Source organism: Artibeus jamaicensis, unplaced genomic scaffold (genome assembly GCF_021234435.1).
Source record: "Artibeus jamaicensis isolate MK-2021 breed Jamaican fruit bat unplaced genomic scaffold, CSHL_Jam_final contig_519, whole genome shotgun sequence".
NCBI classification, from domain to species: Eukaryota; Metazoa; Chordata; class Mammalia; order Chiroptera; family Phyllostomidae; genus Artibeus; species Artibeus jamaicensis.
In genome coordinates, this window is record NW_026521871.1 from 24,843,809 (window position 1) to 24,860,302 (window position 16,494).

General features: G+C 52.1%; 1 protein-coding gene across 6 annotated transcripts in view; it reads right to left on the reverse strand.

Moving 5' to 3' along the window:
* Nucleotides 1–5,426: 5,426 nt before the first annotated feature.
* The window catches only part of MRAS (muscle RAS oncogene homolog), a 54,654-nt gene continuing 43,586 nt past the window's right edge, over nucleotides 5,427–16,494 (reverse strand). For all 6 annotated transcript variants that reach the window (XM_037139423.2, XM_037139427.2, XM_037139422.2 and 3 more), the window contains 4 exons: nucleotides 15,648–15,801; nucleotides 14,212–14,311; nucleotides 9,928–10,007; nucleotides 5,427–8,807 (listed from right to left, as the gene is read on the reverse strand). In XM_037139423.2, coding sequence (XP_036995318.1) covers nucleotides 8,708–8,807; nucleotides 9,928–10,007; nucleotides 14,212–14,311; nucleotides 15,648–15,801 — 434 coding nt within the window. In that variant the 3' untranslated portion in view covers nucleotides 5,427–8,707. The remainder of the gene's footprint in view (nucleotides 8,808–9,927; nucleotides 10,008–14,211; nucleotides 14,312–15,647; nucleotides 15,802–16,494) is intronic.

Below are 16,494 nucleotides of genomic sequence, written 5' to 3' on the forward strand. Positions count from 1 at the left end.
TGGAAACTTCGGTCACCCTATTAACAACTGGAACCGTACTTCAGCCCAGGAAGGGATTGTGGGATCACAGCAAGAGAGCAAACCAGCGGAGGGTGAGAGAATATGAGGGATGGGGGGGCTGATGGTGAGGGTCTTGTGTAGGGATGGTGAGGGTCTGGTGAGGGATGGGGTGATGGCCAATTGAGAGGCCCAAAGAGCAGAGGGACCACCCTGGGACCCCCCACCTCAAGTGCCCAGCAAAGCACAGGGATAATTACTGCGAGTGGGCTTTCTTCGTGGAAACCGGGGCAGGAGCTGAACTCCGGAGTAGGGAGGCTGTGGAACAGACTGAAGTGGACATCGCTGAGAGCCTGACCCTTGGGAACTACAATATTTGAGGCCTGCAGCTGGCCCGGGGGCTGCCATAGGCCGTGGGGCTGGGAGTGAAGAAGGGTCATAGGAGTCTGTCTGACTTAGGTTTTACGGTATGGAGGCCCCTGCTGATATCTGCAATAATGATCAATTCATTTAATAAACATTGTGTTAATTTTGTACCACCAGGCCTTCCACAGAAACAGAAGGGATGTGAGGAATTCAGTATGATGGTAGATTCTGACCAGATGGATCGATCGATAGGTCAAGCCAGGCTCTGAAAAACCCGCTGTGATGAAAAGAGCTAAGTGACCACTTACAAAGGGCTGGGAAGCTTTGGACGCAGCTCCTCCAGGCAGTTGTGTCTTCTACTAACCAGTCATCACTGAGAAGCCATTGTATCTGAGGGACCAGAATGCCACGGACCCTCTCGTGGTCTCCGCCCTGGCCGTGCAGCCAAATCCCCTGGGATCCTGAACGAGTCTTCACACCTGGGCCCCCACCCAGGCCACTTGCTCCAGGTCACCTGGGGTGTGGCTTGTGCTTCAAGATGTTCCCCCTCCTCCTGCAGTGACTCTAAATCTAATGCACAGTCCTTGGCGAACCACTGGCGTAGGTGGATGGGGATGTGAGATGATGGCATCAGACTTGAGATGGCTTTGCTACCTGCCTCACAGCCCTCCTCTGCCTCCATTTCCCAGCTGGGCTCCCACCCAAGTAGTCCCTGGGCCATCCCAGCATCCGGATTTCCTCCCCCTCTTTGCCAATTCTGGACCAGGGTTTTGGGGGGGCCTGCGTGGCAGGTGGTGCAGACACGGTGGGGGAGGCAGAGACTGAGTCATGCGTGGGTCACACACTTAGTCATTGGGGGGAACTGGGAGAGGGGAGGCCGGCCCCCTCCCTCAGGGTGTCGTGGGGGTGAATGCAGGGATGTGTCAACCAGATAAAGGGTTTTGTCAGAGCTTCTTAGAAGGGGAGATGGATCTTTGCTCCTTTCATTTCCTCTTCCTGTTCTCAGCAGCTGTGAAACTACCAAAAGGGCCTGGATTCAGAAAAGGAGGCTCAGGAGGCCAGTTCATTTTTCCACTGGGCACTCACGACGGGTGGCACTGTGAGACTCTGATAAAATGTGATCGTGTCTCGGAAAGACTGCATGTGCATACGGAATTCTGCGGGATTCTGACAGGGGCGGGGTGTCAGCCCGCCCTCCTATCGCCCCACAGAGCCGAGGTTAATTACCCCTGTCCTTGGGTCCCTGGAGTCCAGGTGCAGGGAGGAGAAGGAAAGGGCCTGGGCAACTTTGTGCAAACAGCCAGCTGCTGTCTGGCAGGTGAGAACAAAACAAGCTGCCATTTACCTGCAGGTAAGGGGATTTTTAACTTTGACCTCCATGTGTTAATTCAGGGGTTCCAAAAGCTTAGGGGGCATCAGAGTCTCTTGGAGGGCTTGTTAAGTCCTCAACTCCGAATTGCTGGCTCAGTGGCTCTGAGACAGGACAGATCATTTGCATTTCTTACAAGTTCTCAAGTGACAATGAAACTGCTGGTCTGGGGACCAAACCTCAAGAACCACTCATCCAATTATTTTACCTCTGCTGGTCAGCTGAGGCGCAGGTCCCACCACTGACCAGGAAGCTGGGTTTGAGTTGAGTTCATGGTTTACCACCATGTTGCCAGGATATACATTCTACTAAAAGCATCCGTCAGTTCTTGGATCCATGTAAACGCAGCCTTGTTTTTTGATTGTTCTATTTTTCCACATCAGCATGATGATGAGCAATTTGGCACCACTGGAGCCCAGAGAGTAAAAGTCCTGGGGAATGAGTATCTCCGGTCTGCACAGAGTAGCTCACCTCCTGTGTGCCTGAAGAGCAGGGCCTGCGAGTGTTTGCAGCTCTGATGGTCAGAGTGCTTTTGTTTTTCACATTGAACAGTTGCCCGCCTTTTAGGAAAAATGCTAGAGCGTTTGAGAAGCAAACGGGGAGCCCACTTGCCTTTGTGTAAAAACTTCCCGTGGTTAAGGTGCTGACAGCGGGGATACTTCTGAGCTCGCTGCCTGGCCCGGCAGAATCTGGCAGCGGCTGCAGACAGAGGAGCAAACCAACTGCTGAGGTGAATGCCCACCAAGGCTTCTCCTGGTTGGACGTGGTTCAACTGGGCCCTGAGGCACAGTGTGCCCAGGGCTGGATTTCATTCTGATGCTGAGCTGGTGTTCCAGGCAGTGATACTCAAACCTCACTGTGCACTTCAATCACCCGGGGTTCTTGTTAAAATGCAGATTCTGACTGAGATGTTTGGATCGGGGCCCAAGAGTCTGAATTTCCAACAAACTCCTGAGAGATGCAGATGCTGCAATGCTGACATCGGTGACACCTGGGAACTTCAATCCACTGCATCTTCAGACATTTGTGAAGGTGGAGGTGGAGTTTATTTTAAACAGGTAGTTCCGGTATATACCTAGGAACCTTAGAACGTGAAACCTATAATCTTCAAAAGTAGTGCGATTAGTGGGCCCAGCATGCACCTGAAATTTTCCTCTGGTCAGTGAACAACCGCCTCACCTACAAGGTTTGTGAAGACCCTCCCTTGTGGCTCCCCCAGGTTGGGGAATTCCCCTCAGTGCACGGATCAGGGTGGTTCGTCATCCCTGTCACACTGTGAACCCCTGTGACACAGTGACTGGGTTTTAATGCCCTCTGTTGTCCTGTGGCTCAGAGCTCAATAAGTATTTGTTGCCTGAATAAACATATCTGATTTCCCTTCTCTTGTGGGTAATGAACACCAGCCCATTACTAAGTGTTTAGTGGCGTAACCCACTGAGACATGTCTTAAAAAAATGAGATAGAGAAGCCACTGGGGGGGGGGGGCACATCATTTGACTTCCATTTTACCAAGCTTTCCCTGGTTGTTGCATGAGAAGGAAGTGCAGGACAAGAATGACACAGGCATGGACGCTGGCTTGGGCTAGAGCGTTAGCAGTGGAGATGAGACATGGTGGGTTCTTGACATACTGTGCAGGCAGAGTCAGCAGGATTTGCTGACAGATGGGATGTGAGGTGTGAGAGAAGGAGTGGAATCAAGGATGACTCTGAGGCTTTTGGCCTGACCTGCCCTCAGCTGAGCCGGGGAAAGACATGGGCGAAGCAGGCCCAGGTGGGCGAGGCTCGGGAACTCGGCCTTGGACATGTTCACTTTGAGAAACTGTACTTGAGACATCAGGGGGAGATGTCAAGTAGGCAGCTAGTTATACGTAGGGGGTTTGGGAGCTTCAAGCTGGACATAATGCCTTTGGGAGTCAATAGCATGTAAAAGGCCTTTAAGTCTCAAGATTGGATAAGATCACCAAGAGAAGTGAGCTCAGGCAGAGAAGAGGACCAAGGGTTGAGCTCTGGGATGCTCCAAGGTTAACAGGTTAGGTGGCAAAGGAGGAGCCAGCAAAGCAGATTAGGGGAGCAGAAGCAGGAGAAGAAAGTTTAACAAGGAAGAGGGAATAGTCAATGCTGCAAGAGGTCAAACATGAGGATAAGAACAACCACTGAAGTTGGCATAATGAAAGCCATTGGAAACCTTGAAAAGGGTGGTGGTAGAATGACGGGTGAAAGCCTCTTTGGAGCAGTTTAAAGAGAAACAAATGAGAGGAATTCATGACAGTAAGTATAGGTCACTCTTTTGAGACAGCTTCCTGTGAAAGACAGCAGAGAAGCAAAGCACAGTATCTGGCACAGGAGGTGAGTCAAGGAAAGATTTTGTTCTTATTTTAAGACGGGGAGGTTCCAGTGGAGAGAGAACTGATGATACAGAAGAGAGAGACAGCCAGGCCAAGTAGTCACCAGGTCCAATCAATAAAAAAATGAAATCACATTGTACAAAAGACTGTAATCCTGTGGATGGGGGCAGAGGCAGTTTCCATGAAAAGCAACATCAGGCAACCCATAGGTGTCCTTTATGGCCCTGCCTGGGCAGCTCAGTCGATAGAGTGTCATTGCTATTTACTAAGGTTGCAGGTTTGGTCCCTTGTCAGGACACACACAAGAATCAACCAATGAACGCTTAAATATTGGCCAAAAAGTCCATTATGTTTTTTCCATATGATGTCTCTAGTAGCACTTAGTTGTCTTTAATTTCACTCAAAACAATTTTGATAGCATTGTGACAGCTGTCATATCAGCATGCACTTAAAAAAATTAAAATTGGTGAGTTTTTGTATAGCCATTTTAATATTGAAGATGGAAGAAAATATGCAACATTTTTGGCATATTGTGCTTTATTATTCAAGAAAGGTAAAAATGCAACTTAAACACAAAAATTATTTGTGCAGTGTATGGAGAAGGTGCTGTGACTAATCGAATGTGTCAAAATTGTTTTGCAAAGTTTCTTGGTACTACTGACATTTTGGCCAACTAATTCTTTGCTGTGAGGCTGTCTTATGCATTGGAAGATGTTTAGCAGCACCCGTGGCCTCTACGCACTGGAAGCCAATAGCAGGAAATAGCCAACATGCTCAAAATATCTAAATCAATAAAGTTATTGATCAAAATGAAAAAAATTGTCTTTTATTTTGTGGAAAAAAAGTAACGGACTTTTTTGCCAACCCAATAAATGGAGCAGCAAATCAATGTTTCTTTCTCTCTCACCCACTCCCCCTCTCTAAAAACCAGTAAGTTAAAAAAATATTTACATTAAAAAAAGCAAACCTAAGAGCACCATGTTTAGGCTCCTTACCATGAGCTCACGCGCCTAGCTGCAGCCCTCAGTCTACTAAGGAGGTGCACACTCCTGCTCCACTCGCAGGCCGGGCCACTGAACTTCAAAGCAGGGAACTTGCTCTAAGGCACAGAAAGGCTGGTGTCAGAGCTCAAATCCAGGGCTGCCAAACGTCAGGAGGCCGTGTCTCCACACACTGCTGCACTCACCTTCCAGCTTCTTGCAGGAAGGAGACATTTCGCGTGGCCCCCAGCGGTCTCCTTACTTCAGGTTTGCCTGCAACAGATGGGTGTTCAGAGCCAGACACCGGCAACTCACAATGTTTCCAGCAAAACTTGAGGACTATTGGAATAAGAGGAAAGAAGACAGACAGGTGTTCCTCTTCTGTTCTTTATTAATGAACTGAGATACACAAAGACTTAATAAAAAGTTACATAAAAGGCTCAAGCATCGCCGAGATCTTCAGGCATCACTCTCGTTTCATGACAATGGCCACCTGTTACTACTGTGTAACAGAAGCTGGGCGCTCACAGGCGCTCTGTTATTCAAGTATCTTTCCTTTTAAGTAAACCCGACATGGAATTTCTAATCCAAAGGGCTGCCAGTGGAGGAAGCCTCTCTACGGCTCTGGATTTCCTGCAACACACGAAGGGCCTCTGAGTTAGCGCTGCCAGGTGTTAGTGGGTCACATCTGGCAAAGTGAGACAGGCCACACTGGGCCACCAGGCACTCTCCACAGCAAGCGGCACAGGAAGGTGGTAGGCGAAGTCCTAAGAAAAACCGTCTAAACTTCTCCTGTGTGGCAAAGTGCAGAGGAAGTCAGTGGCCATACCCCCAGGCCATGGGGGTGGGGAAGATGGCTAGGATTACCTGCTGGGGAGAAAAGGAGCCCTTAAAGGGGGAGAATGTCAGAATTTTAGAAGGAAATCTGAGAGCACACAGTGCAAAGGCATGGGGTGATAGGATTTCAGGAAGGGTGTGCTCCAGGGGATGTACCATTCAAGCAGTCCGGAAAAATAGTGGGAATGCTGGGATGTCATGAAAGACATGAGTCCCACTGGGCTCCTCAGTCATGGAGTAGCATGGCCAGCTGCTTCCCAGACTGACCCTGCCAGGTGACCAAGGAGAAACTGCACCGGGGATGCCGCAGGGCACACTGGCCTATCTGGAGCCTTCACTGCCACAAGGGCCTGTGATTCTCTAAAAAACAAAGGACTATCTTTTAAAAGTGTTATTCACCCATCTCACCTATGAGGAAAATGAGGTCATGGGAGATGAAGGCTGACCATTGGTCAACAGCAGAGGTTGCAGAAGGCCGCCCCCTTCACCAGTTTCTCTCTAGGGCACTGTGGAGTTCAGCTGTGGGATGAGGGCAGGATGATGCCCTGCAAGGTGGGGCTGGGGAAGGGGCAGGGCACCGCCCCTGTTTGGTGGGGTTGGGGTGGTGGACTAGAAGTAGTTGGAACCCCATTTGCCTGGTTACCTTCCTGGCTACAGGCTTTTCATTCTACACCAGCTGCTCTGCTTCTAAGACTCTCCGTGTAGCATTCAGGGAGTTGCCGGCTCCACGGAGGGCGGGGTGTGCTGGTGGTGGTCTACGCCCCAGAGATGTTTCCCAGCAGTGGACACTGCCCTGTGCGTGGGGCTTCTGGTCCCACTCCACCACTGCCTAGGTGCAAAGCACCTCCATCCCGACTCCCTCCCTCCTGCCCCGCGTCTGCCTGACCTCCAGTTTGCAGCTGCCAGTCAACCTGCACACAGCTGCTGGCACAGGAGCATCAGGGTTGGAAAGAGCCTTGTCCTGCTCATGTTTACAGTGCCCCTCAATGGACATTATAGAATCTTGGGAAGCTGTGAGATTCCTCATCTGGAATGTTCTTTGTTATCATTTCTTTTAAGATAACAGAAAAAGAGGCCATTTACACAGATAAAGAAGTTTGATTTGATTTCCAGCAAAAGTCTCAATGGTTTCATTCTGCAGCAGGATCGCTCTTGGGCTGGCCCCGTGGTGCTGGTGGTCTCGCCGAGTTAGCAACTCAGCACACTGTCAAAACTGGAGGACCCAGGTGTCCCAACATCCAGCTGGGCACTCATTTTCCACGGGGTCCTTTCTCCAAACGGTGGCCAGGCCACCTGCTAGGGATGCTCTAGTTTGCCTAGTGACCTGACACATAACATTTAGGAAATCAGGTTCACTAGCTGCGCTGCTGATCTTCTGACCCCCTCTCGGGGGTGCCCTGCTGTTCTGCTGCCCCTCCTCTGCCACCCCGGCCCCCAATTCCAGTCTTTGGATCTCAGCAGCAGCACCCGAGAGGGAGGTGAACATCGTCAGGGAGCTGGGTGACTGTCCCCTGTAGAAACATGCATATGAGAGTGATACCATCACCTCCACCTTCCTTTCTCCTCCAATCATATGTTACAGTTAAGATCCAAGGGGGATAACAAAAGCAGGTGCCAAAAAGGCAACCTGATGCTCAGTTTGCAAAGGCTTAAAGAGGGCCATTATTTACTGGGTGTGAGAAGTGGTTGTCAGTGGATCAGAGGGGAAATGGTTTCAGACGTTGGTGCTGTCACAGAAGGACCAGTACCGGATCACTTGCGGGTGAGATTCAGCACAGACCAGAACTTCCTGGATGGCATCCACGTCAGCTTACTCTGACGTGGAGAAGCGTGTGGGCCTGTGTCAGCGGGTGGGTGTCGGAGAGGCACCAGGCAGCACCGGCGAGGGGAGGAAGCCCTGTCACCGGCTGGGAAGAGCAGAAGTGAACCCACACTGACTGGAGAAGGAAGGAACATACGGGCAGGTCCGCTCACTTGAGTTTATACATTTTCAGGATAACAACGCCCCTTTTAGAACGGACATGCTCGTGCCAGCCTCTCCCCTGGGCAAAATAAAGTCCGTTCCTAACGTCTGCAGTAAAGCCCTCCAGGTAAACACGTCTCTCGTCTCTCCAGTTTATAGGCCACACGCAGGGTCTGCTTCTCCCGAGGCTCCAGCTGCAGCCTCCATGCACTTCCAGTCTCACGGCCACTGCACTTTCATACTAAGCTGAGTTTTGGCACTGCTGGGAAAACTCAGTTAAAAAAAAAACACAGAACCACAATTTTCCAGACAGGTTGTCAGAGAGATCTGCTAAAGACTTGAAAGTTCACTAGGCAGTGGGCACAGACCCCCTTGATACAATAATAATCACTAAAATAATTAAAAAATCTACAAAAGACACTCAATCTCATACACTGTGGACTGGAGACAAGGGGGGAGTTGGGTCATGGCTTGTTTTGCACCCTGTATGTGGTGGATAAACGCTTCCACCTCAAACCAGTACTACGTAGTCAAAAAAAACAAAAACCAAAACCAAAAACAGCACAGCCACCAAAAGGTGGGGAGGAATCGGGCTGAATCAGCGTGAGGGGCTCAGGTGCTGCTTCTGTGTAGTGGTGCTTCCCTGTGTCTTGTGAGACACAGGGAGGCCTGTGCCCTTTTGGTGAAGCCAAACCCAGTCTCCTCCCTGCCCACCCTCCCTCTCTCCCTTCCTGTGCCAAGTCCTCGGGTCAAGGGTCATGGTTAGAAATGGTTTTCAGTGAGGTTAGGCAGCAGAGGGGTCCTGAGGCCTGGCCAGTGCACGGTCACTGCGCCCAGGGCCTCAGGCCCATCACAATATCACACACTGAAGTTTGTGGGTGCCAGTGGCCCGGTCTCCCCGCCATTTGGTCTTCTTCTTCTTCTTCTGGCTTTTTTCCGGAATCTGCTGCCTTTTGAGACAGTGAAGGGCAGAAAACCAAAGTCAGAATGGGCTTTGCTTCTCCCTGTCCCTTTCCTCCCTTGGCCCTGGGTCTGCGGGGCTGGGGCTCATGAGGGCAGGATGGAGGGAGCTGCCTCACTGGCCAACGTGCAGGAGCGGGGAGGGGGCTTGGGGGACACTGCTGTCCTAGGTGCTGGGGGAGGGCAAAGCCCGGACAGTGTCTCTGAGGCAAGGGGAGGGGGAGAGGGCAACACCTGCCTGCCGTCCTCCCGGTGCGCATCACTCTGAGGCCACGCTGATCTAACTCGTGCTCTACATTATGTGCTACATAGCGTTGACCTGCATTTCCATGGTTCGTGTTTTAACTAAAATGGCAGGTCAACCAAGTACAAAAGCTTTATGTATATTTTCTGTTCATTTTTCCCATGCCTTGGAACTAGAGGTCTGCACCCAAGACTTCACTACCTCCTAGTGATAGCACATCCTAAATGGAGACAAAATGTCCAGGAGAAAAAGAATTTCAAGAGTGCACAGGATGAAGCTGCAATGTCTCACTCCACGCTGGGAGGCTGTGGAGCACGGGCGGCTGCACCTGTTTAATGCGTTGGGGGCTGCGGGGCGGCAGGATTGGAAGGACAGTGTTAGAGCCCTGCCCGGGGGGTTTCACAACAACCAGCCGAAGGCAACATGCTGAAGGCATGGTGTTTGGGGACCGCTGGTTAGGCTGCTCTGTACATGAAGATTTTGGAAATGGGAAAGGTGGTTCATTCAGGTGAAATGTCAAAGGGCAGCCGCGGGGCTGGGGACACACGAAGGCAGGATGGAGGGGCTGCCTCACTAGCTGACCTGCAGAACCCAGGGGAGGCCGGGCAGGAGGCTGAGCTGCTGCCTCGGGCAGAAGGCACTTCCCTTTGGCTGGTGATGAACTTCCCTCACAGGCAGTGGGGTGGGCAAAGGTAGGTGGGCAGAGGGGAGGGATGAAGAAATAAACAGAGGGGCAAGAAATCTAAAAACAGGCCCCAAAATGCCCAGCCTCAACCTTGGATCAAGGAACTTTGTTCCTCCAGCCCTCCTGGTGCCCATCTTGCTGCAGACAGAGGCCCATTTCTAGGGAGGCGTGTGGTACTCACCTAATTACTCTAACCAGGTCGTGGAAGGCTTTATCCACGTTGAGCGGTGGGTCCTTGGCACTGGTTTCTATGTACGAAATCTGGAAGGCAAAGCTCACTTTGGGTAAAAGTGGCACTGAGATCCGCACAGACCTGTTCCCTAAAAACTCGAGTTCTCAGACGTCCCAAGGAACCACTCACTTTTAAAGGCCCCCCGGAACCCGGCTCCCGCAACCCCTGGGCCCTCCAGTGGCTTCTCACTGAGGCCCGGGAAGTTTCACTGACAATTTTTTCAAGTCCCTCTTGTTCTCTCACCACAGAGATATTTAATAGCTCCCTAAAAATAGAATTAAAATGATCTTTTTATATATTTGAAGACTAAAGACTTTCATTTGTCAAACCCAAATACATTCTGATTCCGCTCGTTTTTCTTCCTGAGGCCTCTTTCTCTACCTTGGGGGAGCATCTCCCTCTTCCCAGGCCTCCAGAGGAGACTCGGCAGGAACAGCTGAGGTGAGGCTGTGCCATGGCCAGGACGCTGAACCCGGTGACCGCGGGCCAGTCCGCGCCTCCCACCCCAACCAGGCTGCCCAGCCCAGCTTGTCTGCAGCTCCCAGCTCTGAGCTCAGCCTCGTTTGCTGAGGCTTGTGCCTGCACGTTCGATGCACAGTAATCAGCACTGGGCCGAAAGGCAGCCGCACATTGGGAGATATGGCCAGCGTGACCTTGCAGAAAGGGTTGTGAGGGCCATGCCCACACCAGGCCAGGCAGAGGGGTGAGAACAAAGGCCCCACGAGGTCAGGACACAGTCCCGAGCACTTGTCTGCACCTGTAACAGGGAGCCCACAAAGTCAGGAGGGGCTCACCCCGTTGCCCCACGGGAGGAGAGCACGTGGGGATCACCCGGCACGCACGGCCTCCCGCACGAGATGGAGGCGAGCCAGCTGTGACCGGACTGAAGGCCTTTGGAATTTTTCCTGATTTCTTCCTCATTACAAAATTAAGGCATTTCATTATAACACATTCGAAAAAGAAAAGCACAGTAAATAGAATAAAAACGACCAGCACTTTAAACACGGGGTGGGGGAGGTAAGTTGTTTCAGAGGAGTATTTGTGAACACGTCCTACTCATTCCCTCCATCAGGTATCCCGGTGAGAGGGCAGACGCTCACACAGGGCTGCGGCATCGGCAGGAGGAGGGTCCCCGGTAGCCGCTCAGACACAAAGGTCAGCGCGCAAAGGGCAGGGCTGGGCCTCAGAAACACTCATCTGACTAATACTTGAGCCGCTGATAAGCCCGAAAGGAAACTGCCCTGCCCCACGGGCTGCCAGACTTAAGGATGTTGTTTGAGATGACTGTGGGCTGTTTGGCCTCCCACGCAGGTCTCAATATCCCTGACCTCCCTCAACCCTTATCTTAACTGTCTGAGGTGAGCGAGTGTCTCCATTTTGCAGCTGGAAAAACTGAGCTTGAAGTGGCAACATACCTGCCCAAGGCCACACTGTGGAGATTCAAGGTTTGAACCAGGTTCATGTTCCACTTCCCACCTGGCGAGGCCAGGTAGGGATACTGAGGTCACCTTTGGAGCTTCTTTCAGGTGTGGTAGGTGTCCCAGTACACCCGGCACCAGAGTCCTCTGTGACCTCGTGAGGCCAGGACCATGTGCTTCCCTGTGCACACCCAGAGGGGAAACGGAATAGCCCCTGCAGCTGTGGCTGTGCCCTACCTGGAGCCCTTGTGTGTCCTATAGTTCTGCCAGCTCAGTAAGCCCCAGGTTCCAGAGCCTCACGTCACAGCTGTCTGTGCCACCGCATCACTCAGCAGTACACGAGCTGTCGTATCCCCAGGTCCCCAACACTCTCCACCTCCTTTCTGGGGGTCCTGCCTCTACCACTGAAGAAACACTGATGTGTATTAGCTGGCTCTTAGAATTCTAGGATTTTGGTAGCAACAAGACCTAAACCAAGGGAGGCTCTGCAGTGACCAGTAGTACCATGTGATTCCACTAAAAGACTAGGAAAAGCCACCTTCTGCACTGGGTGGGGCCACCCGCCTTGGTCAGCTGAAGAGAAACTGGTTTTATGAGCTCTAAGATGAGCATATTGTCTATAGTAGCTTGCAGAGTATTTAGCCAAATGATAAATGAGGCAGCAGCATTGTTTTTATACCGGGGTTCGGGGTGGAAGGGGTACTACTCAGAAGTGTGAGGCCCCTGGAAGCCACCTAACCTCCTGGGTCTCCTTTACTTTGATCTGAAGTGCCCTGCTCCCCACCGCCCACCCAGGGCTGCTGGGAGGAACACAGAAGGGGTTTGTGAAAGGCCTTAGCAAACCCTCTTCAGGTCACCCACCCTATGAAGCTCAAGACTGAGTGGGGATGGCTCCATAGGGCTCTCTCTGTCCAGGATGTTGGGCCAGTGGAGGGGGCCTGAGCCTAATGCTAAATCAGTGGTCAGTTCCCAAGCCTCATCTAGAGACTTCTGAGCAGTGCCCATCCTGGCTGGTGGCCCCTGTTCTTGAGGCATGGACTTTGCCTGACTCAGCGACATGGCATTCTGGTCCTCGAACACCCCTGAGTGCTCAATCCCTCCTGCTGCTTCCCCCTCAGTCCCCCACGTCACAACACCGAGTGTCCCAGCCTCAGTTCCAGGCCCCCCGACTGTGTGCAACCACTCCCTTGGGTGCTGACTTATCCCCATGCCGCTGACTGCCCAGGTTTACCTCCAGGAGGGTGTATCTGACGGCTGTCTTGGCATCTCCGCTGGATTGCTACCTGGCTACTCACACTAACGAGATCTAAAACCCAGCTCCTCGTCTCCCCCGGCCCCGTTACTGTACTTCCGGTTTCTGAAAGTGACTCATGCCCCACGTCACGGAGTCATCCTCGATTACTTTCCTCCTCTCTCAGCCCCCGCCAACCTGTGAACAAGTTCTGCTGGCTCTCTTAGAATTGCATCCAGAAGGCAAGCATTTCTCACCACCTTCACGAGCTCCTCGCAGGCCCACGTCAGCCTGCACCCCCTAACTGGTGCCCCTGCTCCCACCCATGTCCCCACAGACCACTCTCCACACGGCCACCAGAGTGAAGTTCTTCAGCCACGTGTCAGGTTGCATCGCTCTTCACCAAGACCCTCCAAAGGGTTCCCCCTGACTCCGAGTCCGTAAGCCTTAAACCACCTCCCTGACTGCGTGCCTGCCACTCACCCTCCCATTCCCGCTCCAGCTACACAGGCCTCCTTGCTGTTCCCCACACGCCCGCCTCAGGGCCTCTGCACTCAGTACTAACTCTGCTGGAACATTCTTTCCCCTGATACCTTCAGGGCTTATTTCCTCGCTGACACACAGTCTTCCCAGCAAGGCCTTCCCTGGGCACCCTGTTAGGGGAAGCACCCCCTCCACCCCACAGTCCCAACCCCTCCCCGATTTACTCTTTTCTCATAGCACATGTCACTTCTGACACATGCTAACTGCTTTGTTTATTGTCTGTCCCTGCCACTAGAAGGAACAGTGTTGAATGAAGTAGAAGGCAGAGACGAGCAGGATGACCTCTCATTGAGCCCCTTCCTCTCCTCACCGAGCCGGGCCTACTGGGCAGAGAGCAGGGGCCACCTGGCAGCCTTCCTGGTAGTCACAGCGGACTTCCATATAACTGACCAGTGAGGCCTGGGGCACGGGCTGTGCCAGTGTGGACAGAGGTGAGAAGGCTAGTGACCCCACCCAGCACCATCCAGATGGCAAAGGGGCATCGCTGTGAACTTAAAACAGAACCAATGTGTCTGTCGACACTACATGGCCTGGGAAAACCTCAGGTTGAGCACTCGGAAGGTGGAAATCATTGAATCTACTTCAACGTGTGGTTGTGAGGAGTGCCCCCCAGCATGACGCCTGGCACAGAGCAGGGCTCAGTGAATGTCAGCAGATCCACGAATTCTGAGCACGATCAGGCAGCTGGCTCAGAGACGGGACGGAGCCGATCCCCCGCACAGCCCAGAGACCGGTCTGCTGCGTCCGGGGCCGGGAGGGGGCTTGTACACCACAGTTCGCGTCCACTGTGCAGGCACCTGCTCTACACATTAGAGCCTCTAATGAATGGCAAGAAGGTGCTTTCTCTGTGGGCTGTTGTTTTATTTCACAAAATACCCCACATTGCATGTGTCCACTAAGCCCTTCCGTGGAACCCAGCCCACCATGTATGATGCTTGAGTTCCACTCACGCAGGACTGTAGGAGTGATGGGGTGTTGACTTCCGTACAACCCCTGGCACGCCCCCCCCAATACACATGCACACACACACACAAAACTTACATTGTGTTTGGTTGCCATTTCCTTTCCTTGCTCCCTGGTGATTTTCCTCAAATGCATCAAATCAACTTTGTTGGCCACAAGGATCATGGGGAAGGACTCCCTGAAAAACAAAAGATCAACAGCTTGTGAGCGTTCGCTGTCCCCACCCTGTGAGGGTGGTGCAGCCACATCTCAAGCATCCCGCGGCACATAGCAGCAGCCTCCTCGGTGGCCTGGGGCTGACTGGAGTCCTTCCTTTGACTTTCCGGGGAGGGAAAAAGGCCCAAAGGCTGCTGGCTGTCTTGGTTTAAAGGCTTAGGACTATTGCAAGATGAATGAGGGCCTCCCCGGGGACGCCTGGCTCAGAACTATCAGCAAGGGCACCGAGGGGCTGCTGGCCAGGGGCCAAGTTCCCAGACCTGCTCCGTTCCATCTCTCGGGCACCCTGATGCACCAGCCACGCAGGGCTGCAGTAATGACTCGTGAAGAGCACCAGGGCCAGGGTGCATCACACAGCGGGCATGCAATGAATGGCAGCTGTAGTCAGGATAACTCTCAGAAAAGGAAGGGCGGGGTCAAGGGACACGTCTACCCTGAAGGTTCCCCCTGGCGTATGTGGCTGAATTGCTGTCCAAACTGAATAAAATGCCAGTCTGGCAGCAGCTGCATCAGCACTGGCTATTTTATTAGGAAAATTATAATTGGACACGTGAAAATGTACTTTATTATTTTCCCTTGCACTTCTTTGGTTAGCTAGAAGGATAGACAGTTATGTACATCTCAGTCATAATTATATTTTCTCTTTTGAAATTCCTACAGTCAGGGGCTGAACCCACATTTCTCTTCTAGAGTTTTGTGTGCATGTGAGTGTGTGTGCATGTATGGAGAGAGAATTGTGCGTTCCTTACCTTGTAAAGTTATTAACACTTTGCCTTTGAAGTAGGTGTTAACTGAATTTTTGAAGTTTACTGAGATTTCCTCAAAGTTTGCCCTTTTTACTTTCTTTACATTGCCTCTTTAAGATACTGACAAAAACAGTCAGGCTTAAAACAGACTCCAAATTATTTAACTACACCATATCATGCAAAGAAAAAAAGGAGCCTTTAATTAGGGGCTCACATTCAAATGTGATTTGACCAATTACAATGTATATTGGAGAAAAAAAACCCTCATTTTTCCTTTGTAGTAAAAAATTGGTTAAATTGGAGCTGAAAAACAGAGATGTTTCTTATGACCCTTAATTCATTGGTGGGACCATTTAGGAAAGATGGGAGGGGCTGCCCCCTGGAAGCTGTTTGATCCTGTAGAAAGAACTCCAGAGGGACCAAGGTCTGTATTCAGCCTGCCCCTCCATGCCTCAGCTTTCACCTGAAAACGTGAGAGACAGAGACAGACAGACAGACAGACAGAGCCTGCTCTGAGCCAGGAGCCGGGGAGCCGGGCCCAGCCGTGCTCACCTGTCCTTGACGCGCAAGATGAGCTGGTGGAAGCGGTCCACGTGCTCAAAGCTGGCCTTGTCCGTGACGGAGTAGACGATGAGGAAGCCGTCCCCTGTGCGCATGTACTGCTCCCGCATGGCGCTGAACTCCTCCTGCCCAGCCGTGTCCAGCACTGGGGAGGGAGGGGGCCCGTCAGGGCTGCCACCAGCCACCCTGGAGCCCCTTGTGGCCTGCAGACCCCATGCCACTGCTCCATTTCCTAACATGGGGATTGTCAGGGCTGTTCTGAGTTAATAAACTAAGGCCCCCAGAGCCATGCCTGGCACAAAGATGCCCTGTAAGAGTGTCTGCTGGGAGCCTGTTCTATCTGCTTGGGGCCCCCTCCCCATGTCTGGGCCTGGACTCCTTCCTCTGAACCCTCCTTCTCCCCACTCCCCTTGCCTTGGCAGCTGACTCTGACCCACAGCATTTTGCTGTCTGAGCCCCCATGACTCTCCCCACCTCTGTACAGACCCTTCTTGGCACTGTTCTTGCTACCTGTGTAATGGGTGCCCCCCCTTGACCCTCAGCAGCCAGTGGCAGGGACCTGGTTGTGTGAGTTACCCATCTGCTCCGGGGAGCCCGGCACAAACAGTACCCATGCAAGAGCTGACTGAATAAATGAATGTGACGTCTATCCAATTTTGATCATCCATGTATTCACTCATTTAGGAAATATGTGAGAGCCTACTACGTGCTAGGCAATGTTGTAGGCACTATCCACATGGGGTGAGCGAAGCAAAATCCTTGCTCCCAGCTCACTCTACTCTCTGACCAGCCCAAACTTTCTCTCTCCCCAGAGGCAGTGGAGCAGCTGGTCACAGAT